This window comes from Haliotis rufescens, unplaced genomic scaffold, assembly GCF_023055435.1.
Source record: "Haliotis rufescens isolate VD_foot unplaced genomic scaffold, xgHalRufe1.0.p SCAF_7, whole genome shotgun sequence".
In the NCBI taxonomy this organism is placed as follows: domain Eukaryota; kingdom Metazoa; phylum Mollusca; class Gastropoda; order Lepetellida; family Haliotidae; genus Haliotis; species Haliotis rufescens.
This window is the reverse complement of record NW_025964361.1, coordinates 28,743,813-28,769,563: the sequence shown is the minus strand read 5'-3', so window position 1 is coordinate 28,769,563 and position 25,751 is coordinate 28,743,813. Positions and strand designations below refer to the sequence as shown.

At 39.3% G+C, this 25,751-nt stretch overlaps 1 protein-coding gene across 2 annotated transcripts; it reads left to right on the top strand.

The window, feature by feature from the left end:
- Positions 1-24,515, top strand: LOC124146978 (ribose-phosphate pyrophosphokinase 1). Of its 2 annotated transcripts, XM_046517567.2 has the most exons (8): positions 1-220; positions 6,282-6,465; positions 7,721-7,819; positions 8,522-8,646; positions 9,158-9,331; positions 10,504-10,663; positions 17,329-17,453; positions 20,594-24,515. In XM_046517567.2, the coding sequence occupies exons 1-7, from the start codon at positions 48-50 to the stop codon at positions 17,419-17,421; spliced, it is 1,008 nt and encodes a 335-aa protein (XP_046373523.1). In that variant the 5' UTR covers positions 1-47; the 3' UTR covers positions 17,422-17,453; positions 20,594-24,515. The 2 variants fall into 2 exon arrangements, with proteins under 2 accessions (XP_046373523.1, XP_046373522.1); XM_046517566.2 differs by lacking the exon at positions 17,329-17,453.
- The last annotated feature ends 1,236 nt before the right edge of the window (positions 24,516-25,751 follow it).

Sequence of the window (25,751 nt, the reverse complement as noted above, 5' to 3'; positions counted from 1 at the left end):
CAACTTTTCAGCTGAAACTTCGTCTACCGTTCGCGCCGCGAACCTTAATGCAACATATACGGCCGCAATCTTCGGGTCCGCTGAAGGATATTGGAAGGATGCCAAATATCAAGGTGTTTAGCGGTACCTCACATCCCGATTTGGCTCAGAAAATATGTGACAGACTTGGTATTGAGCGTGGCAAGGTCGTCACCAAGAAATTCAGCAATGGAGAGTGTTGGTAAGCACATGGTGTGGGGCATTGTTTGGCCTAGGCCTAGACTAAGTCTTGTCACATGTGTTTTCAGTGCATAATCACCGAAATCACAAGTGACGAGTTTCGTCAAGTCAATAACCTTTCTGTTTTCAGTATGAGGTTTACTATGACACAACATTAGTTTAAAATCAATTACTCAGTTTTATAATATATGGAACAAATCATTGGTCAGTTCGATTAGTGGCGATATAGAAAACGTCACTTCATCACTTGGGGCCCATTTAGGGTTTAGTAGTTTGGTAAGATTGCGTTCTCCTTCACGCAGTGGGGCTTGTAATGTAATAATAATATTACTGTTACATCTTGAAAATAATCAAATAAATCTGTATCCAGAAGTTGAACGTATCTTCACCATGTTCTCAGAAATTCCTATGTCTTTTACATATCCTCAGTTGATTATGGGGAAGGAATATGTCAAATTGTCCAGCAGCGTTATTTAAGATATATGTTGAAATTTATATTCTGACCATGAAGTCATCAAACCATTAACAATGGAATAAGTAGGGGTGGGTTCATTACCTGGGTACCCCGACTCTTTTACCCAGGTAGTAGGTACCCCCACCTCTATTACCTGACATGACTTTGATACTTGTTACTTGACTAATTTGTTGAGTTATTCCCCTTATCAGCTGCTTATGCCGTGCTGCCCATGACCAACAATGGTTGGAAATGCAGTTGGAAAAAAGAAAAGTGAGGTTTGAAAGTATTTCAAACTCATAGGCCTAGCTGGAGACAAAGTACTTCTCCGTCTTTAACTTTTTAATTCATTTCATTACTTATATTTGAAGAGTGGAAAGTCCGGGGTTCAATTCCCGGCCACGTCATACCAAAAGACATTAAAAGATGGTACTTGTTGTTACCCTGTCAGGTACTCGGCATTAAGGGCTTTAAACAAGGACTGGTCGGCTCGGAGTCAGTATACTGTGTCTGAGTAGGGTATTCATGTTTAACTGCGGCAAGGTATCTCAGTGGGCTAGCACTATAAATCGGCATCAGTCCGGACTAGTACAAGCATCCACACACACACATGCCTGCACGTCGCTATATAAGTGCAATAATCTTGGACACGACGTCAAACCCCATTTCACTTCACTTATATTTGATGTTGTGTTCATATTAAGTACAACAACATTGTGTGTGAAGTGAGTAAAGTTATGAATGACTTCGCACATAATAACTGAATCGTATAAATATACTCTACCATTCCATCATGTAATTTGTACAGCATTTATCAGGGCTCTCCGAGAGGCCGCTGTTTGACTCTGCAGCAAATGTTGGTGAAAATGGAAATTTGCTATTGCACATACTTTAACTTTCAATGTTTTACCTATGAGAGAAAATCCCCCCTGGTATAAAACCAATGAGATTTTTTGCCGTGTGATGAGATTTAATCGCAAATTTTCAGACGTTTTGTCTTCCCACAGTGGAAACTGTATTTGATTTTCGGTATTTGTGACTCAAATTATGTTGCAATGAATGTTACTAGATTATACCGTATATTGCTGTGTATAAGGCGAGTTTTTCGTACCTAAAATGAGGGGGCTAAGAAGGGGGGTCGTCTTATACACGGAGTCGAAGATCTCACATTTTTTTTTTTTCATATATAAGGTTTGTGTGCGCACTTGTGATGTGTGCGAAATATGCATCAGTCGGAAAGCGCACGTTAAATCTCCAAAGTAACCAACTAACTAACTAACTTGTGATGTCCATGTGCAAAATACCCTACAGTCGGAAAGCGCACGTTAAAGCTTCTATATCAGTCAGACTTGTGATGTGTTTCATTCCCGGTCGCCTTATACACGGAGTATAGGATTTTGGGTTGATTTTTAAGGCGTGTACAGGGGGGTCGTCTTATACGTGGGGTCGCCTTATACACAGCGATATACGGTAGATACATCCTTCGATATTTTCGAACATTATCTATTGCACAGTGAATATTTACATATATTAGCATTAGTATCAACAAAAATATGCATTAGTAAAATTTATATTTCTGTTCATTGTCTACTTTAGGAGAAAATACATTAATATTTATGTATTTGCGAGAATAATTATAGATAGGCATGTTTACCACCATCACCTGTTCATTTCGTTGGCATGCGTGGGAGCATACAATTTATAGGTCTTCGACAATGTCTGTTAAGATAGAAATTTAATATATTTAAAGCGATGACATGAAACAGTTGTAAATGGTGTTACATTTTGTTGGCAAAAAATATATGTAATTAACATTCCAATGCGTTCATCAATGTCACTGTCTTGTAGTGTCTCCAGTGTGTACTGTATCAAAGACAGGGTGTCTGACTGTATCAAATGAAATGTTATCAATATGGACTCTTTTAATTATTTAATAGTGACAGTTCATTATACGTTGATTTTTTATTAGAAACAATTAAGTCATTTATTTTCTGCAGAAGGCGGCATGTTTAAGAGTAACCTGACGTTGAAAAGATTGTTGACATTCACAATGTTTATGAGTTACATTTGAATAATTAAGTCAGTTTTAATAAATATGGACAAATCTGGAAGCAAAAATATCGTAGCATATTCTAAAAAAACTCCATCTTGCTGTTTGGCCACTAGAAATAGTTCAAAATTTGTACGTATTTCATGCCTGTTGGCCATTCTGAAGAGGGTATTGTTAATGAAAACCAGTGCTGTCTTATCTAAAGTCTAGGCGAAGCTCATCTGAAATACGATCGTTTGTGATCTGAAATTTGTATATTCTTATGGAGAAAGAGTTGTATGTATATTCATTTAGGTTTGGTTTTGTCATTCAAAAATCAAAATTTGCTTGTGTTTTGAAACTTTACCCGTGATTTCTTTTTCTCTCTTGATTTCTGCACGGATGCACATACATGTACATCTTTGATTTCTGCTAGGATTTAAGTGACAAAAAAATACGGCTAATGACTTGTTGTAGATCACCGAATACAATTTGACAATCAGGAATACAAAAAATGTAGTGCAAAGCTCCACGCAGTGCTATAGGAATCATTAATGCACAGTAAGAGATGGCATGCAGTGTTACGAGTATGCAAATCGCTGTTTCGATTGACAACTTTCACGATTGAAGAAACTATCAAGTATTTCTCTAACACAGAATGCCCCTGATTTAAAAAAATCATAACTTTAAAAAAAAATCTACCTTTTGTAGAGAATGCTTTTCCCCAATTGCCTTCTACAGTCATTTCAAAAGTCAGAATTTATTATCGTGTTTATCCTGGTTCACCCTTAATAAAATTACGCTCCTGAACAAGAATAGGAAGAGTTAAGGACGAGTGACATTTCCTTGTAGACTACCACTTTTACCATAATGTAGATGGCCCCAGTAGATCATTTTTGCAGATGAGTAAATGCATTTCTAATCCTGTTGAGATAAGTCCCTGCATATTTCACACAGCTCATTGCTACAATCACAGAACATGTTCATTAATCTATAAGCTGAAGATGAAAATGAAATGATGAGAAGGGCACATGTTGAAAGTTTGTGAGAAAAATGGGTCATCATTAGTCAATACAGGTTTACAGCTTGACCATCTGACCTTTTGTATCGGTTAAACGTACAATGATAAGGCCACTTGCCATGCTCCTGGAACCCTGTTATTTAATGTTTGTGTACCCTACAGTCATGACCGGCCACACATGATGGAGCATGGTAAACACAGGGAGTAGTGAGTGAGATGACACTCACATAATGGTGTCCATGTTTGTCATGGTAAAATAATCCATTCTTTTCTCTCATTTTAAACTTTCAGTTTGACATTCATTTGGGGTTTATATGATGTATAAATGTTCATCCAGTGGGCACTAATGTTTAAATATCAACTGCATCAAGAAGAAATAAAAAATATGAAACATTCAGTGTGAACTTTATTAATTAATTCGTAGATTTATCTAATTTTGCTTAGAGCATGAAGAGGCCGATATCAGGCCCCAAGTCTGCAGCAAATGTCAGTTAATATTACCAAATTGGAATTAGTGTCCTAATTTATGTTATAAAACAATAACAATTGCAGTCTATACCAAACACTTTTGAGTGTACTATCCTGAACTTGGCTCTTAGCCTTATTTTCTGTACACTTAAGTGTTATGAGATTATGCTTTATTAGCTGATCTTACTTGACTGAACAAAATATTATTTGAGTCAGACTTTGGACGAGTGACTAAAGTTGCAGTCTGCTATTGTTATGGTTTCGCACAGGTGACTTCTATATCACTGACTGTATTGAGCAAAATAATGATTCCTTTCAAACTTCCCTGCCATGGGCACTTAGTTTGGAATCCTGCTTAAAACATTATCTGTTTTTAAAGAATCAGTTTCTGAATAAACACTTTGGTTTATCAGCATGCAGGTTTCGGAATTCCTTGTCTAAGAGTCTTGTAATTGTACCTCAAGCATAAGTTCCTAATGCCTGTATTGCAATCTTTGAAATAATATGAAGCAACTATTGTAATATTTTGACATGGGAAATGAGACCTGCGAACAAAGGTAATGCACAACATGAGCATGGTGAGTGACAATTAACCCTGGCGTGACAATTAACCCTGGCATGTAGAAATTGAAAAGGGTAATATTAATCTCAAAGGGAAAAGGTCACACCTTTTAACTTACACCCACATTGGGATTCCAGGTTATAATAGGTCTACAGCAACCGATGCTGGCCATAAGAGGTGACCAAATAGATCTGATGGGCTGGTTCATTGATTTGATTGATGTGTATCTTCGTACCCCAATCTCATTAAAATCAGATCTTAGTTCTCGCTACCGCTAAGCAAAGATCTGAGGACATCCCATTACAGGTCACGTCAGACCAACCTTGTGCAAACTTTGACTGACCAACGGAATGACCAATCAGAAGGCAGCTTTCTCGTGCTTTACGGCACTAATTTCAAATTGGCGACTACGCTTTGAAACATATTTTGACAAATTCTCAATTACAAATTTGAAACCTGAACAAAAGAACATTCTGGAATGGCGAATAGATGGTCAAGATTGTAGGGATTCAGTCGTTAAACCCGTAACTATTGTTCGGAATATCCTGTGTTAATGTTTTCGAGGTTGTATGATTAGAAATCACATTCCGACTGTCACTTTCATGATCTGGTAAGTGACGCTCTGATGGGTCGAATGATAGGTCGTTCTGACGTGACCCCTAATGGGATGTCTTCAGATCTTTGTTTAGCGGTAGCGGGAACTAAGGTCTGATTTTAATGAGATTGCTTCATGCCCTAACATTGTGAATCTTTGCTCACATTATCCTTTACTTCCCCGTGAAGATATGAGTTAGAATAGGTCTTCAGCAACCCATGCTTGCAGCAAGAGGTGACTAATAGGATTGGGTTGTCTGGCTCGCTTACTTGGTAGATGGATGTCAGTGTATCCCCATTGCGTGGATCGATTCTTATTATGTCAATCACTGGATTGTCTGGTCCTGATTTGTTTATTTACAGACCTCCGTCATATAGCTGGAATATTACTGAGTGCAGCATTAAACAACAAACAAGCAAACAAAACATTGTTTACTGGATTGTCTGGTCCAGACTTGATTATTTACAGGCAGCATCTTATAGCTGGAATATTTTTGAGTGCGCTGTTAAATACCAAACAAATCCTAACCTACAACTTCTCATGGGTCTAAAAATTAGCCTCAGCTATTGGTTCTATATGACAACTGGTAATTTTATGAAAGCTGTCAGTTGAAACTGTCATGTTATGATTCATCTATTTGTGTAATTTGTAATTCTCTGTTAACGGTAGTGATGTGACTGACAGATGTTGCAACATTGTTGAATGTTATTTTGTTTTAAACAGATCATCTCAAAAGTTAATTTCAAAAGCAATTAATGTTAGACTTAAATTGTTATTTGAATCAAGTGACCCCACTCAATATTCAACTTCTAACATTTTTGCTGTGACAAGGACGTCTTGACTTTACTGCTTAATTTCGAACACAGGTACTGGGTAGTTATTTAAATGAATTTTGGTCCTGCTGCAAGTTGATTCTTCTGTGCCTGTCCGCAGTGTTGAGATTGGGGAGTCCGTGCGTGGAGAAGATGTGTACATCATCCAGACCGGGTGCTCCGAGGTGAACGACATGTTGATGGAGCTGCTGATCATGATCAACGCCTGCAAGATCGCATCAGCGTGTCGGGTCACTGCTGTCATACCCTGCTTCCCGTATGCAAGACAGGATAAGAAAGACAAGGTAGAGTTAACTGTGTTTTAACTTCTCGACCCACGTGGCCCGACCATACAGAACGAGTCCTATTGTGGTTATCTGGCATTGAAGGGAATATCGTTACTGCTGGTGCAGATGGTATACAAGCACATTGCAATGATGGAACATTTTTAGATGTTTGGTACGTTTGATTACAGGTGCAGATGGCGAGTGCAAAACTTATTTCAGAAGTCCTCAGAATGTGTAGCTAGTTTTGCAAGACTGATTTGTTATAAGCTAAAGGCGTGGTGAACTGGTCCAAAATTCAAAGTACCATCATTAAATTTTCAGCTGTTCTCAGCACTCAGTTTTGTAGTCTAGGGTTAGTGGTCTATCATGATTCGGGACGGTCGGGTAGCCTAGTGTTTAAAGCATTCGCTCGTCACGCCGAAGACCCAGGTTCGATTCCCGATATGGGAACAATGTGTGAAGCCCACTTTTGGTGTCCCCCGCCGTGATATTGTTATTCTTATAGGAGCGGCGTAAAGCCATACTCACTATCATGAATTCCTTAAACAAGTCCTTAAAAAATCCAAATCATCAATGAAGGGTAAACATTTGCTACTCCTTAGTGGGGCCCATGAAGATCAAGGGTAGAATAGGTCTTGTGCAACCCATGTTTGCAGTAAAAGGCGACTATGCTTGTCGTAAGAGGCGACTAACAGGATCTGGTGGTCAGGCTCAATGACTTGGTTGATTGCTTGGATTGATGCTCATGATGTCAATCCTAGGATCGTCTGGTCAAGACTTGATTGTTTACAGACCGCTGTCATTATGTCTGGATTATTTCTGAGTGCGGCGTTCAACAACAAACCACAAAACTTGTAAAATAGTCCCAGCACTAAGATTGTTCTGTGCAGGTGATGCCTGGTCTGTGTTATAGGGGCAGTTCATCCCACATACCCTGACATGCTGTAAGTTTAATGAATATTATTCAAAGTAGACTTGAAGCGAACTCACTCACTCATTGATAGTCCAGGGATCTTCAGTACAGATTCAACCCCTTGAATAGGTCCTCAGCAACCTCTACTAGTCATAAGAGATGTGGTCGTTAACGGCATGGGTCATTGCGCACAAAATCAATCGCCAGATTTTAATGGCTGGAATATTGCAAGAAGCGGTGATTAAGCAAACAAAAAGAAACCTCATTCTTGTCATAAGGTGCTAGTGATGGGAATACATCTAGTGAAGTTTGGCTTGAATACTGAGTATGTGAAGGTAAATTGGTTGTCCTGTGTTCCAGAGTCGTGCTCCCATATCTGCCAAGCTTGTTGCCAACATGCTGTCCACGGCCGGCGCAGATCATATCATCACCATGGATCTTCACGCCTCACAGATTCAGGTCAGTGGGTTCGATAATGGAATTTATGATGTACATTAGACTTGTCTGATATATTTATGCTTATTAGAAATACAGTCACTGTGTTATTTGCTGTTGGTACACTGGTACAAGGCCTGGGCCCCCAGATATGTATTTTCGAGAGCCTGGAAGATTCACAAATATGCTCACTCAAAAGAAGTTCAAGTTTCAAATGACTATACTTAATCTGTCGTGGTTGGTGGGTATTGCAACACGCAGCCTTTCGATTGTTCTTCTTTATGAGTAGTATATATTTTGCTGTGCTAATTCCATTAGCATGCTCTCAGGGCATACAAATACTGCAGTCTGCAACTTTAGGTGCTGGTTTGAAGCCAATTTTTGCTATTGTTAATTTGTTACATGTGTAGTTACCTGTGGGGCTCAATTGGTGTTCCATTTTTTGCGGTATTTTAAGAGTTTGACCACATTCAAAGCTTGGTTGACACACGTCATTGTACCCCAATTGTGTGGATTGTGGTCAAGATGTCAATCACTGCATTATCTGGCCCAGACTCGATTATTTACAGCTGAAATATTCCTAAGTGCTGCAATTTACAACAAACTAAAGAAGAAACAAACAAATCTTTTTCTATTCTTGATTATGCTTTTAGTTGTAGACAATTTGTGAAGTATCACAATGTTATGTCTCCTATTTATTCTATGTTTCCTTTAATCTTGTGGCAGGGTTTCTTTGACATTCCTGTTGACAACCTCTATGCGGAGCCTGCCGTCCTGAAGTGGATTCGTGACAACATCACTGACTGGAGGAATTGTTGCATTGTCTCCCCTGATGCTGGCGGTGCCAAGAGGTTAGTTGGAATTGCAAAGCACACATTTAAATTACTTTAAAATATCACAATATTTAACAATAACACTGGTGAAAACTGGTGAGTGTCTGTGGAGATTCCGGATTTAAAAAGATCCCCAGCAACCTGCGCTGCTTGTTTGTGGCAATTTTGTTTATTTGGAGGTCAGTCTTGGTGACTTGGCTGATTACGTGTCACTGTACTGTGATGGCGCGGATTGTGTCTCATTATATAAGCTGAAGCATTGTCTGGTCCAGACTACATTATTTACAGGCCAACAAGTAAAAACGAAGTGGTGATGCCATCATTCCATTTTGAAAGCCCCAAGGAGATTAATGTTTTAATCTAATTCATTTAGAGTACAGTTTAATATAGAGCTCATGGCATGACAGATTAACTGTAATAACATGAAATAATCAGGTGGTCCTTAACTTGTTTTGAGTAGTATATATTGGCCAAGGTAAATCCCTGCAACAAACTAAGCTTCTTTTCAGTTTCCAGTGCTATGTTTCAGGGTGACGTCCATCGCTGACCGTCTAAACGTGGACTTCGCGTTGATCCACAAGGAGAGGAAGAAGGCCAATGAGGTGGCTTCAATGGTGCTGGTGGGAGATGTGAAGGACAGAATTGCCATCCTGGTGGATGATATGGCCGACACGTGTGGAACTGTATGCCATGCTGCTGAAAAGTGAGTATGTGTTTTGTGTGCGTGGGAGGACTGCATACTGGAGACTGAAGCCTGTTATGGGGATGACACATGCTGTCGTCCAGATAATTTTTCAACCATACGAGTACAGGGCTGGTCATTAAGAGAACTGACAAGCACTGAAGTACAGTACTGCTTGTTTGTAGACTTGAGGACAACTGGTATGATAAAATAGTAATATATGCATTGTAATTTAATGTATTCTTTACCTGTCCGGGGGCGGTCAGGTAGCCTAGTGTTTAAAGCGCTAGCTCCGAGGACCCGGGTTCGATTCCTGACATGGGTACAATGTGTAAAGCCCATTTCTGGTGTTCTCTGCCGTGATATTGCTGGAATATTGCTAAAAGCGGCGTAAAACTATACTCACTCATTCTACCTGTACTGACCACCATTACATTGGTTATCATGTTGTTTAAAATTCGTGTGACTATTTGATGACCGTCTCTAGATGAATTTATAGGCCTATTTGGATGGAAAATATTCCTCCTCACAAGTTGCATCATTTTAAGAAAACCATGTGTAGTTCTCTTTCAATTAGGATATTTTCAAGGTTATGACGTGCGGTGGGTAGCCTAGTGGTTAAGGCTCTTGCTCATCGCACTGAAGGGCCAGGGTTTGATTCCCCACATTGGTGCATTCTGTGAATCCCATTCAAATGGTGTAGTGTACTATATGTTTACATAATTACTTTAGAGCCTGGAATGAAGCAATGATCATGTAGACAGAGGTCATGCTTGATATGATTTGTTTGTTTGTTGTTAACGCCGCACTCAGCAATATTCCAGCTATATGACGGCTTTCTGTAAATAATCAAGCCTGGACCAAGACAATCCAGTGATTGACATCATGAACATCGATCCACGCAATTGGGATCAATGACAAGCATCAACCAAGTCAGCGAGTCTGACCACCCGATCTCGTTAGTCGCCTTTTACGACAAGCATAGTTGTATTTTACGGCATTCATGGGTTCCTGAGAAATAACAGACACCCATAACTACTTTTGATACTCTGTAGGTACAATGAATATTATTGTGCGTCCTTTGGGATGCCAATATTTTTTTCTGTGTCCATTCTCTGCTTTTGTGCATACTGGACGCACATTTGTGAGTTGCATAAAACCCTGAGGTTATGACGAGCCCTGTCTTCTTTCAGACTGTTAGAAGCTGGTGCAGTGAAAGTATTTGCCATCTGTACACACGGTATATTCTCGGGCCCCGCTATCTCCCGCATCAACAACTCAATGTTCGAAGCAGTCGTCGTCACCAACTCCGTCCCACAGGAGGAGAGGATGAAGATGGCCCAGAAAATAAAGGTATGTTACCATGGCAATAAGGTATGGTGAGGAAACTGAGATGTGCTAAGATGGACAAAATCTTTGAGTTGCTAAGGAGATCAAAGTGGTCATGTAGGAAGTTTAGCTGTTTTACATTATGTAACATGGTCTGTAATAGGTGTGAATTAAGTGTCATTGATTTTAAGAAAAATAACTTCAAGCTTGAGTACAAGAGGTGCCTGTCTAGATTTTACGAAAATGTGATCTTTTTGGTTTGTTGTTGGCGTAACTGATTTGCAGAGGATTATGAAAGGACTATGAAAAATGGCTGATAAAGAGCAGTGTGTATTCAACATGGATGGCTAGATTCGAACTGCAAGAGCTTCATATAGTGCAGAGAAAAATTGTAAAATGAAGTGTGTTTTTTCTATTTTTGAGTTTCATCATGTTTATGGCGCCAGGTTACTGGGCCAGTATGGAAGAACAGTGGTGGAGCAAGTTCAGTCAGTCGGGCCTTATGTCAGTAACCATAGTAACAGTAAACCTGGAATTGTTCCTATCAGGAAGTTGTCAGTATCTGACGTATCCTCTCTCGTTATTTCTTGTGACAACTTTTCCATGAAGTGTTGACCTTACAGTCTTGCCATAGGAACTAGATGTTTGGATGTAATGTTTCCTCTTTGGAGCAGTGGTGTTGCTGTTTAGCAACGTTTCGAGAAGTAATACCATTTTTGATACAGTTCAAGCAAGTTGGCAGTGCTTGATGATCTTGGATACCTATCTGTATCTTGATGTGACAGAATAGGCTTCGAAAAGTTGCCACTCTCTTGATCTTGCATGAAGCACGGGTGGCCAAGTCTGAAGCACCTCATAATGCTGTGCAGAGTTGCGTCCTTATAATAGTAGGGGTGAATACTGGTTCGCCTGGTATATGTTTTTAGGTTTGTCAGCACCATACCCGTGCTAGTGGGTTTCACATGTGAAACTTCGGGAGGGAATAGTGTTCTAAGCCAGGTTTGTGGTGTGAAGTACTTGCCACGTTAGGTGGTCATTGACTTCGTCATGTCACAAGTGATAAACATGCAAGTGTAAGAAAGAAATAATCCTAGATGGCAGCCCTCCATCTTCCCGAGGCAAGAGCATCCTCTGGCCTTATTATCAAAGTTTTTTTTCCACCCTTGCCACATCAAGCCCACTTTTCTGTGCTAAATATGACATTATCGCACATATCGATAGTCCAATCAGAGAAAGTTTCACAAAATCAACATCCACTACTGGAACACATTCGTAGGAAAGTGGTTTACCACTGCCTGTCTTTGTTGACATGAATATGTCTTTTTCACCTTTTAGACCCCCCAACGATATCCTGTGATTTTGTGTCAGGGACAAAATTGCGAATGTTTTCGTTATCTGATCGACTAAGTCATCGCCTATTGTGGTCGCCATCTTTGTGAAGCTATACAAGGTTGGCGCCAGGGTCGAGCCAAGAAAAGTGGCTTTGATGTGCCAAGGGTAGAAACTAGGCTTTGGTATAGGCTAGTGGACACGCTTACCTCGGGTCCTCATGTCCAATACTTTTCATGACATTTCATGAACGTTTCCTGTAACCTTGATATTTAATGTTTCCTGTGGGCCAACAAGGGTTCTTGTCACACCTTGCAGGGGCGGTCGGGTAGCCTAGTGGTTAAAGCGTTCGCTCGTCACGCCGAAGACCCGGGTTCGATTCCCGACATGGGTACCATGTGTGAGGCCCATTTCTGGTGTCCCCTGCCGTGATATTGCTGGAATATTGCTAAAAGCGGCGTAAAACCATACTCACTCACTCACTCACTCACTGTCCCACCTTGCAGACATTCTTCATAGACCTATTGCTGTGTTGTCAAGTTTCTATTTTTAAGGGTTGATTTGTCTGTCAACTGGCTATTTTTGGAACTGCAGAAGTCGAGAGTTTTTATATTAAAATGGGCCTTGAGGATTCGTTCCACTTTGTATCCTTGCGCTTGTACGTAACAGATTGGCGTCGACTTCACGCAGGAATGACAGTGGGCCTGAGTCCACGTTATGGCAGTAGATGCAGAGTATTGGTAGTACTGTGTTGGTTGACCCTGGAAGACAGTGCTGTGGCTGATGCCTTCCTATTATGGGGATTCTATGGCATGCTTGGTCCACTGTACCTCTTGTTGTAAGAGCTGATGACCGAGGTCATTGTACACTGCTGGATCCCTGTTTGAGTGATGCCGAGCTGGTTTGCCTGGTCGGATATTTACAGTTCGCCGTAATGTAGCTTGAATATTGCTGACTGAGGTGTACAGCAATATTAACTCACTAGTGTTTCACAAAGGTGTGGGTGAGGGTTTTTTTTGGGCTAATGGTTTGCCTGCTCTACACCTGGTGTATATTGGCAGGCTGTTGTAATGTAATAAAACTTGGTGTAAGGTATCTCTCATTTTTTCAGTGCCTATCACATCTACATGTCTACCCTCCATCCTCACCCCTCATCCATTCTCCACCCTCCAACCCCACCTTCATCCATTCTCCACCCTCCAACCCCACCTTCATCCATTCTCCACCCTCCAACCCCACCTTCGTCCATTCTCCACCCTACAACCCCACCTTCGTCCATTCTCCACCCTCCAACCCCACCTTCGTCCATTCTCCACCCTCCAACCCCACCTTCATCCATTCTCCACCCTCCAACCCCACCTTCATCCATTCTCCACCCTCCAACCCCACCTTCATCCATTCTCCACCCTACAACCCCACCTTCGTCCATTCTCCACCCTACAACCCCACCTTCGTCCATTCTCCACCCTACAACCCCACCTTCATCCATTCTCCACCCTACAACCCCACCTTCATCCATTCTCCACCCTCCAACCCCACCTTCGTCCATTCTCCACCCTCCAACCCCACCTTCGTCCATTCTCCACCCTCCAACCCCACCTTCGTCCATTCTCCACCCTACAACCCCACCTTCGTCCATTCTCCACCCTACAACCCCACCTTCATCCATTCTCCACCCTACAACCCCACCTTCATCCATTCTCCACCCTACAACCCCACCCCTTCGTCCATTCTCCACCCTACAACCCCACCTTCATCCATTCTCCACCCTACAACCCCACCTTCATCCATTCTCCACCCTCCAACCCCACCCCTTCATCCATTCTCCACCCTCCTGCCCCACCTTCATCCATTCTCCACCCTACAACCACCCCTTCGTCCATTCTCCACCCTCCAGTCCCACCCCTTGTTTAAGGGGGCAAGGATCCCCTCCTCAAATCAATACCCTCCACCCCTTCCATCTAAACTCCCCCTCCATCTCCACAAGTCCTCAAATCTTCTTTAGACCCTTGCCCTCTGATCTCCCTCCTTCCACCCTCAGATCCAGGGCTCAATTTAAGGAACTTGATTTAACATGCACCAGGTATATGTTGACATGAAAAACTAGTTGCACCAGACAATACCAGGTTGCACACTAGTTCCATAATTTTATCAAAGTTAAAACATGCACATAATCTTGAAGTACCCACAGCTGGATGTCAAGCCCTAAAAAGCAAGACAATTACAGACAATGCAGGGATTATTGATGAAGTATGGCAAATAAAGCTAAGAGATATTGAGGAAGATGTGTGGACTAGTAAGGGTTAGACACAAATTTGAAAGATTTTGATATGCACTTGGTGCACAGACATAATTATTAGGTTTCATATTTCAATAATAGGTTGCACTGGTGTATGTCTTGTACAGCTAAATCAAGCCCTGAGATTCCCCCACCTAAGTTCTCGACTCTCTTGTGTACACTTTTGTAGTCATGTTAAATGTCCTGTCAGCCTTTGTGTGTCTTGTATGTTTAAACTGCACATCTTCGTCCTATTGTGCTTCTAGTTGAGTATGCTGTAGATAGTGTCTTTATAGTGGGATGAAATATAGGGAATGATAATATAATGACAATTAGTAATAAAATATAATATTAATTTAGTGAAGACTGAAAAAAGGAACCAACCTGTGGTTCCGTGACATTTCAGCAGATTTGTAAAACAGAATATATGTTCTTCATTGCAATCCTTTATATGTGTCTTTTATGTGCACTTGATTTATTTTTCTGTCCTTTGTCTCGTATTGGTGCTATTATTTGTTGATGATCACTTACTATATTTATTTATATCTGCATTTGCACAGCGTTGAAGGGATTTAGGGATTCTAGTGGCTAGAATTTGTGCTTGACTAAGAAAGTGTAATCCCAAACATGACATGTTATGTTACAGCTGTACAAAGTATTAGACGTAATTTATGGGATGTGGCAAATCTAATGTTGTCAAAATACATTGTCAAAAATCTATATAAAGAACTGATTTCTATTCTAATGTAGCATATTATATTGGATACATAAAATATTACTTTTGCTGATTTAGCACATTTCATGTCTTGAATTGTTTTTTTTTCATTTTGTTATAAAGTAAATAGTGTAACTACAGTTCACACATAATTTATCTATTTTAGACTGTCTTTTCTTAGAAACTAAATAGATAGGTGAAATCTTGATATTTTAAAGCTTCAGTTAGCTTTATGGTACTCCATGGAAAAGGCATACTCACCAATAGACTACCTGCAGATATCCGACCCGTGAAGATCCGGGTCTTCAGCAACTCATGCTTGCCGTAAAAGGTGACTATGCTTGTCGTAAGCGGCGACTAACGGGATCGGGTGGTCAGACTCGCTGACTTGGTTGATGCATCATCGTATCTCGATCTCGATGCTCATGATGTCAATCACTGTATTGTCTGGTCCAGACTTCATTATTTACATACCGCCGTCATATTGCTGGAATATTGCTGAGTGCGGCATTAAACAACAAACAAACAAAACAAACATGCAGATATCCAGACAATCAGGTCAAATGTCACTCCGATGACTGATATCCATCATGGTTGCAGTGTCAGCATATTTTTCAAAACAATGCAATAGTGTTAAAAAAACAGGGAAAATAGGTGAATGAAGTGGTCTAGAACACAGAGTCGCGTGGTAATAAACATGTGCTTGTTTATCTGACATACACTTTTTCTTGGAAATGATTAACCCGAAATATCTGTTTGATTTTCAAAATATGTTGAAAGTATTGAGACTGTTAAAAATCAGAAACTGAATCAATATTACATAATTGAACAGCTGTCTGAGGTGCCTCCCATAGGGGTGGGTGGGTGGGATGGGATGGGGTGGGTTGAAGAAAACATTTTTGTTACCAAGCAAAACTAATTTCTTAAAAAAAACATGTCTCTTAACTGATTTGAACATACTACAGGATTGTTAGGAAACTTTGTTAATTTAAGGGACACTAGACATGGGACAGCTTTTTTTTGTTTCTGATCATTCTTAACTGTGTCTGCAAACTCACATTTTACCATGTATGTTGATCTGACAGTAGATTAACTGAGGATAAGAATTTATTGATGAACTTCTTTATTATAATTAAGAGCGACATTTCGGTGTAGGTTCTAACACTGTTGTCAAGCAAGTGATATTCGGAGTATGGTTGACAAGTATATATACAGGTAGGAGGCAATATTTATACAGTAGAGTAGATATCAGATGTAGTTATACTGGAGTAGAGAAGCCTGTTATGTATACACATGGTTAGTGATGACAGTCATCAGTGAAGTCAGTAACATAAACAAAGGATGAAGCCAGTAATATAAACAACAGGATTATGGCTGGTTGGGGTCTTTGATGAGTTGATGGAACGCTGGGGGGGGGGGGGGGGGGGGGGGTGTTATGTAATAGCCTTGGTCATGGTTGATTGATGGTTGGAGTCTTTTGATGTTGATCGCTTCTTGTAGTTTTCTGATTTTGAAGTCTTTGAGGTTGGTGGTGACTTCAAAACTTCTAAATGCCTATCAAAGAAGTGACAGTAGATTGTAAGGCTAGAACAAATAACGGCAGTGTTTCTTGGGCATTGGCTCACTACTAGTAATACTGTGCATCAGTCAATTGATTGCCAATTTCATAACATTATTTTTCATATTTCCTTGTCATACGAAGGAGACTCTGTTATCCTTGCTTGACAACTGCCGTTGTATTTAAGATCCAAGTTCCATGTGTAGCCCAGTTGAGTTTGTTGGTACTCTTGCTTGGGAAAATATTAAAAGTGTCCCTTATTACTTGTTTTTAATTAAAAAGAAGGTATTAATAGTCTCCATCCTCACTCTGTCGAAAAATGTTTTGTTTTCAAGCAAAACGGACACATTGCTATGTCTCTGTTTCACATTGAAATATTGAACTAATTACATTGAGTTAAAAATTTAGATAATTAATGTTAAACCTTCTAACTAAATTTGATATAAACATACATTATCAATTTGATTTAACATGTTTAAGTTTAACGATGTCATTTTCTTGAACACATATTTCAAATTGATTTAAACATACCAATTTATTCTACACTTATTTCTAATTGATTAAAATATACTGTTTTCTTGAACACTTATTTCATATCAATCTAAATAGGCTGTTTTCTTGAACACTTATTTCAGTTTTTTTTAACATGACATTTTCTTGATACTTATTCCTAATCGACTTAAACATGCCACTTCAATGTTAGAAAATTGTTGGTTACATGGTGACATATTTTATGTGAGTTGTTGGGATTTGTGTTGGCCATGTGTATGTTGTAGAGCCTTCACCTCCCTCTTTCTCTTCTGCTTCAGCTGATTGACATTTCTTCCATTCTCGCTGAGGCTGTGCGAAGGACTCATAACGGAGAATCTGTCTCTTTCCTCTTTTCCCACGTCCCCTTGTAACCACGGAAACTGCCCGTTTTAGTTTTGCTCATGTGGGTGGTATTCAATCTTTGATATTCTTGTAATCCTTACATCTACCACCCAGCCGATTTTGCAACCTTACGCCATTTTCTTGAACCCTTACTGTTATCTCATTTTCCCAACTTTTGTATTTAATCTTCAATACTTTCATTATGTGCTGCCTTTTTGTGTGACCGTAATTCTCCTATATCTTGTGCATGGTTCATTATCTTACAAAATCATATATATTAATTTTACATGTATGTGTATTCCGAACTCATCTGACTAAGCCATCAATCATATGTATTCGACAAGCCTGAAATAATTAATATAAGTAACAAACTGATTCGTATACTTATTGTGTGATATATATATCTAACACAGACCTGTATAAAAAAAATGTTTTTGTTTATTATTTGATAAAAGGTGTAAAACGAGTAAAAGAATTTAAGAGTAATTGCCACCTGTCGAATGATCTGTACAGATTATGTTGGTACTCGTTTATTGACAGGTTTATTGATGTAGATTGAGTACATAAATTATTATCTTCAAAGATAGTGTTTATTTCGGTGTATGCACAATGTATTCAATCTTTTATGCTACATTAACATAACTCTCTCCACTTACTGACTCTTTTGTGTGGCGCCTTTCCCCTCTCATGTCTTCTCAGCTAATGTAAACAGTTTGACATTTATTAAACTCTATGATGATAATCTAAAGATGATATGTTCATAATTAACACTTAAATGTTAATGTTGTTAATAATTACCAGATAATGCATTATAATAAAAGTTATGGATAATTTGGATGAATGCAACATTTGTGGTTTTATCGTATTTGACATTATGTTTATGGTTGCTGCTTGTTTTTAGATTTTACCACTTGTACTTTTAACCTGTAATGCATCTCCTAAAATCAAGGTGTACATGTAAGTTGCTAAGTTAATTTTGACTTTTTTCACAAATATATTTGCACAAACACGGAAATACAAAAAGCACTAACTTATTTTAACTTTACACAATGTTTCAAGGGATGTAAGCTGTATCACCTTATCTTAAACCAGATGTGTAAATACCTCCTCACAATACAGCACCAACACTAGACAACATTTGATCTTCTTAGCACCTTTTCATATTATATCTGGTCTCCAGTTGTTTCCATGGGGAAGCGGTACATTGTCACTTTGATGCAAACTTTCACAGTATCACACAGCAGTGATGAATCAGGCACTGACTGTTATTTGAATACCATGTTCTTAAAAGCACATTTTAACAGCTTACTAAATTAACTTCTACCATGATTTTGAGCATATCAATTCTGATTTGCCTGTCAGAGGTTTCAAATCACAATATTATGCCTCTGATAAATACTGCTGATTTGATGGCTGCGTCATCAAGGTAGTTTGAACTGTTGAACAGCTTGGTAAAATAACACAATAACCTTTGGGAACTTTGAAGGAGGGTTATCTAACCAAACCACCTCGCAATCACCAAATACACCAACTATAATCAAAACTTAATTGAACCACATTATTGATGCATATAAATCTTTTTCAAAATGTATCTGAAGGCAGTTTGAACAATGATGTCACTCTGCATCACTACACTACCATGAAGATCAGGGGTAGAATAGGTCTTCAGCAACCCATGCTTGCCGTAAAAGGCGACTATGCTTGTCGTGATAGGTGACTAACGGGATCGGGTGGTCAGGCTCGCTGACTTGGTTGATGCATGTCATCTTATCCCAATTGCGTGGATCAATGCTCATGATGTCGATCACTGGATTGTCTGGTCCAGACTCGATTATTTACAGACCGCCCTCACATAGCTGTAATATTGCTGAGTGCTGCGTTAAACAACAAACAAACAAAACTTATGTTTGATTATTTGATTGTTATGCTGAATTGGAATTGTCTTGGTTTCTTTAAAGTGATGAAATTGAACCTGAAAAGTCTACTAGCCCAAATAGCCCAAACAATTTTATAAAATCCTCTTTAAAAACTTGAAATTCTAATAATCTGAAGGAAGATTTTCTGTGAAAATGGTATAATGCTATTTATAATGCTAAATGTTTTAGTAAGTAATAGACATTTTCTGAAATCTAGATTCTTATGAATGAGCAAATTCCTCCTCACACAAACCTGACTGGAAAAGCACAAAAGAATGCTTATGATGCACTGACTGAATCAACAATCACACATGTTAACAAACTATTCACTGCCAATTAACAAAAATATTATCACAAGACCAGGATTACTGTAGCACTCAAAATATGAACTACCAAGTTACTAAAATATTTTTTCGATAACATCTTATAATAAGATTATACCGAATTAACTTGCTAAAGTCATATTTATGAGCAGTTAACAATTTTAACAAACAAGCTCAATAACACTATTACTCTGTTTCCAACAGTATCATTTACTATGTATGTCCAGAACATGAGACTGTTTGAAGCCAGCCTAACAGGCTCAGAGACCTGAACAGTTTGGCACTGTTGGCTACATAACTATCCTGGCCTGTTCCCATTTCAGCTGTTTGATCTTGCTGTTTGATCCTGCGCTCTAGGAGACTGGGTTATGACTGTCATTGCCTTGCAGATTGTTCCAGCACTCAAGTAGTCTCAGCATGGCTTTCTATCTCCCACCTTACATTTTAGCATTGCTCTCTTCTTAAATACTTTGACCATAATTTAACGTTTTGTCTCTAAGATGCTGCATTTAACATATTATGAAACTATAGTTTTACCTTGATGAAAAATTGCATATTCATTAAGAGAATTTTAACATTTGTTAATTAAAAAATTCTGTTTTTGCTTCTTCACATTTCTATGAAGATTTTTTTTTAGCAAAAAGCACTTGGCAAGATAGGGTGTATGCTTCCTCACTTTTTAGAAATAATGTTGTTATTTGTTTTCTCCGCACAATACAGGCCTTGCTATTTGCTATGCGAAATATTCATTATGAACTTAATGCTTTCCAAATTAATGGCGCAAAATATGCAAATGGGTCAAGGTCATCTGAGCTCCAAGGTCATCTTCCAGTTATCCAGTTTGCCTGTGCTAATACATGGTCTTAGGAGGGCTAGCAGGCTAAGATAGCTTTGTGCAAATGGGCTTAAACCTGTAATTGTTCCACTGTGCCACCCTGACACTTTGTTTATTTTCTTTGCAGTGTATTGATATATCCATGATATTGGCAGAGGCCATTAGAAGAACACACAATGGGGAATCTGTGTCCTATCTCTTCAGCAACGTTCCCATGTAAGAAGAAATAATTTCTCACATTGTTCCTATGAATCTGCCTCAAAGTTGACATTTTGTCGTTTCAATTATAAAAGAAAGAAAAACTGCCCATGAAACTAATGGTCTGCACCTTGATCCGCTGGCGTGGAGCCCTGTGTGTAGGTTTTCTGTTGTAATCAATGAAGCCGTATTGGCCTCATATGATGGAAAAGGGCTAAAAGTGCAAAAGGTTTTTGGTACAGACTTTTTTTATATCATACTTCATGTCCCCTAACTGTCATAATCAATTCACTTTCCAGTCAGGTCCTGTCTTAGGTGGCGGTCATGCGAAACAGGGGCCCATGGTGAGGAAGTAGAACATGGAGCCATTATAACATATGTCCTTAGTTTCTTATTCCCCAGGGGCGGTCGGGTAGCCTAGTGGTTAAAGCGTTCGCTCGTCACGCCGAAGACCCGGGTTCGATTCCCGACATGGGTACAATGTGTGAAGCCCATTTCTGGTGTCCCCCGCCATGATATTGCTGGAATATTGCTAAAAGCGGCGTAAAACCATACCCACTCACTCACTTATTCCCCAAATCTTGAATTTTGCTTATCGACCTCAGTTTAAGTCTGTTTGACCTCCACCTTAGACACAATGCCATTTACACCCATGAGGAACAAGTGAAAAAAAGAATTCAAATTTCACAGGCATGGAACGTTTTGAAAATATATCCACTAAATCACGTATTATATCATACAGTAACTATTTTGGTAATAATTTTTTTTTGGTATAATGTACTTTTGGTGGGTGTGAACACAATGGCCTCCACCTTTGACATAAGGCACACCAAAAAATTACTTGTGTTTCCGGTAACCCGACCATCCATTGTTTTCACTGGCTATAAAACAATATATTTGTTTATATGTTATGTTCCCACAAATTATTCTTGACCTACAGATTTGAGGTACTTTGCAACAAACATCAGTTCTAAACATAAAAAAATGACCCTACCTGCGGACCATGTATGTTGAGGCCATGTTACCATGGTGACCTGAAACACAAGTATTTGTTTTTGGCCTGAGGTTAATTCCTCTCAATGGATAAGAAATGATTCAGGAATGCTATGGCCTCTATTGCAAGCAATGCTTTCTTGTACCAATGTTTGCAGTACAACAAAATACATCACCGATGCATCGTGTTTGTGTGTTGCATGTTGTTTGATGGGCATGGGTAAACATATATCGGTTTCCTAGAAGTGTAGCCATTTGTGTGAGGTATATATTGTAATACACAAAAATGGAATACAGTGAAATCTTGTTCACTCAAGTTTAGCTGACTCAGTGCTGTGTTCATGAAGAAGTATGGTCAGGGCAGAGTCATCCTCGGCCCTCTTGTTTGCTCCAATAGTGATGACAGATCAGGAAAGATCTCAGTATCTCATTCTAGTATTGATCACAAGTAACCTATGCTGGTCGTAAGAGGGACCAACCCGCGAAGATCCGGGTTAAAATAGGTCTTCATCAACGCATGCTTGACGTAAAAGGCGACTGCTTGTGGTAAGAGGCGACTAATGAGATCGAGTGGTCAGGCTCGATGACTTGGTTGATGCATGTCCTTGTATCCCAATAGCGCAGATAGATGCTCATGATGTCAATCACTGAATTGTCTGGTCCAGACTTGATTATTTACAGACCACCATCATATAGCTGGAATATTGCTGAGTGCAGGGATAAACAAGAAACAAACAAACCTCGTTCTTGTCGTAAGCTGACAAATGATGGGGTTGGATGGGTGTGGCTCAGACTTGATTATTTACATGCCCAGCATACAGCTGGAATATTTTAACTCAGGCATAAACAACACACAAGCAAAGAAACATAAACAATATGGATAACACAACAGCTCTTCGACTGTCTTATGACTTGAGGCACCTGCTTTCACTGTATTAAGTTTTTGCTAGATATTCCTTCGATTATAAGCTGCAATGTCATCCTCCTCCAAATGTGCATCCTGTTGCTTGAAGCTCCACACTAATCACAAAAGAATAGCCAGTAGCCCAGACAGTGGCATAGTTTTAAACCAACCAATAAATGTTTTCATTTCAACCTGGAGGACACATTACACAGGTACCGTTGTCACCAGTCCTACGGTAATCTTTGGACATAATTTCTCATCTTCAGCAGTTGATTCATCAGTCTACAAAGTGAAATGAAATCCTTGTACATTGGATTCATGAATGAATTTATTCCTGCTGTAGAGATTTCATGGATATACATCATGTTGTGTACTGAACCAAAAAGTTAGATATCTTTTATGAATTGTGTGCTCAGTGTTCACTCCAAACAAATATTGCCCTAATATTCATGATTCCTAACTTTTTCTTGTTTAGTATTTTAGTATGTGATATGTTACATTTTGTCATGGATGAGGTAAGAATTTATTTGAATATCGATGTCATCTGTCTAATGTTTATTAATTGTTTTGTGGTCATGAGAAGGTTTGACTTGGGCATGGTCATTTGGGGCCAGACCAGTTAATTTTTACCTTAAGTTTACCTTACAAAATATCAAAACAAAATGTGATAAGATTATAAAACAAATGTGAAAATGTGTATGGTGGAAAAAAATCTTAGTTTAAATTACATTTTGTTTGTAATTCAGTTTTAAACAACTTCTATTCTGTTTTAAGGAAATTAACCTTAAATCTCATTAAAATCAGATCTTAGTTCTCGCTATCACTATACAAAAATCTGAGGACATCCCATTACGGGTCACGTCAGAATGACCTTTCATCCAACCATCAGAGCGTCGCTTACCAGATCATGAAAGTGACAGTCGGAATGTGTTTTCTGATGATGCAACCACGAAATATTTAACACGGGGTATTCCAAATGACAGTAACGGGTTTTATGATTATATCCATTACAATCTAGGCCATCTTTTAGCCATTCCAGAATGTTCTTATCAGCTTTAAATTTTTTAATCGAGATTACGTCAAAATATCTTTCGAGGCGCAGACGCCAGTTTTGAAACTAGTGTTGTAAAGCTCGAGAAAGCTGCCTTCTGATTGGCTAATGTCGATTTCTTGTCAGTCATTTCATCTGTCGGTCAAAATTCGCAAAAGGTCGTTCTGACTTGACCCGTAATGGGATGTCCTCAGATCTTTGTTTAGCTATAGCGAGAACTAAGATCTGATTTTAATGAGATTGCTATTTGAATGTAGCTGCAAAAGTTTGATTTCATGTTTTGTGAATGTTTGGTAGAAGTATGAGTGCAAAAGTGTCATCCCATACCATTGTCATCCTGAGTGTCTCATTCAGTGTTATTCTCAAGTATTACCTTATTACAGAGACCCATGGTAGCTCATGTTTGCTGAATTAGTCAGTTTATTGCAGCTTGTTTTTAAAGAAGTTTTGTTTTTCCACAAGGCCATTAAATCTTGAAAAAATGTTACTTGTCATGTGGGTCAAGGTAATTAAAGTTTTGGTTGGTAAGAAACAAGGCCAATACTGACCTTGCCTAAATTATTTTGCCATTGTTGCAAAAGAATTTCAGATGAAAAAAGGAGGCAGGGCAACTGGTGTCCATGCTATTTTCAAAATGGTTCTAAATTATTTCTTTGGTCTTTGTTGCTTTTTACAAAATTATTTTTATCATAGAAATTATGAATAGCATGATCATGTGCAAGATTTCATTGTGATAGTTTTTGCCTTGCTATTAATGTAACTTCACATTGCATTTTGTTCTTCAGAAAGTTGTATTTCACTTTCTTTGAATACTCCAGAGCTGTTTTCTCTTTGACATCATAATGTGGTACTCTATATCATCATTGCACCATTGGTCCTGGAATTAAACTATGTGAAACCCCGCGTGCTGTTTCTGTTTTGTGGACGAGTTATGATGGAATGTGGTCTCCTGCCGTTGGAATGGTCAGCAGTCCACCTGCACAGTATTAAAGGGCACTACAATACGCTTTTCTAGGTATACATATTGCAATATTCTTGTGTTCTGTTATATTGGGTATAACAAATATATAACAAGTTTTGTTATTTGTATCAATTGTCCTTCAATTCACAACTGATGTTTCCTTTTGGAATTGTTTGCCAAATTTGCTGAGTAATATTTACTTTGACATGTAGAAATACTTCGGCTCCAAATATATTACATTGTATATCGCAATACTTATTGCAATCAAGATACCCGTGTCGCAATATACTGAGGTACAATTGTTTTGCTAATACACAGCCCTAGGCATAGCAGCCAGTAATCAGGCCTTTATCTGACAACCTGCTGACTTGCTCATTCTCAGTCTCTCCCAGTAACCTCCTTGAGCTTGTGAGACTGTTCTAGTGGATAGTGTCTCCAAGGAGAGTGGAAGGTCTGTGGTTCCATCCCTGGCCGCATCATGCAAAGAGACAGTAGAAGATTGAACTTGTGAACCTGCCTTGGTGCCGACCATTATGTGGATAAAACAAGGACTGGTCTGTTTGGAGTCAGTATAAGTATACTGAGTGAGTGAGTGAGTGAGTGAGTGTGGTTTTATGCCTCTTAGCAATATTCCAGCAATATCAAGGCAGGGACACCAGAAATGGGCTTCACACATTGTACCCATTAGGGGAATCAAAACCGGGCCTTCAGTGTGACGAGGGAACGCTTTAACCACTAGGCTACCCCACCGCCCTGTGTCTGAGTAAGGTATCAATGTTAAAGTGCGACATGGTATGTCAGTGGGCTAGCACTATACATTGGCAGTAGTCCTGACTTGTACAAGCAGCCGCCCGGAGAGCAGAAGGTCCTGGGTTCGATCCCTGGCCACGTCATACGAAAAGATGTTTAAAGATGGTACTTGTTGTTACCCTGTCTGGTGCTCGGCATTAAGGGGCTAAAACAAGGACTGGTCGGCTCGGAGTAATTATACTGCATCTGAGTGGGGTATTCATGTTAAACTGCGGCGTGCTATCTCAGTGGGCTAGCACTATAAATCAGCATCAGTCCAGACAAGTACAAGCAGCCCCACACACACACACACACACTATATTAGTGCAATAATCTTGGACACTGGAACTTCAAGGACACTGAAACTTCAAGGCGATGTGCCTGATGTG

Bases quoted from the DNA above. Each gene is read 5' to 3' on its own strand.
- LOC124146978 (XM_046517566.2), top strand. From the start codon at position 48: ATGCAACATATACGGCCGCAATCTTCGGGTCCGCTGAAGGATATTGGA. The intron at 7,820-8,521 runs GTCAGTGGGTTC...ATCTTGTGGCAG, and splicing joins TTCACGCCTCACAGATTCAG to GGTTTCTTTGACATTCCTGT. The intron at 8,647-9,157 runs GTTAGTTGGAAT...GCTATGTTTCAG, and splicing joins GATGCTGGCGGTGCCAAGAG to GGTGACGTCCATCGCTGACC.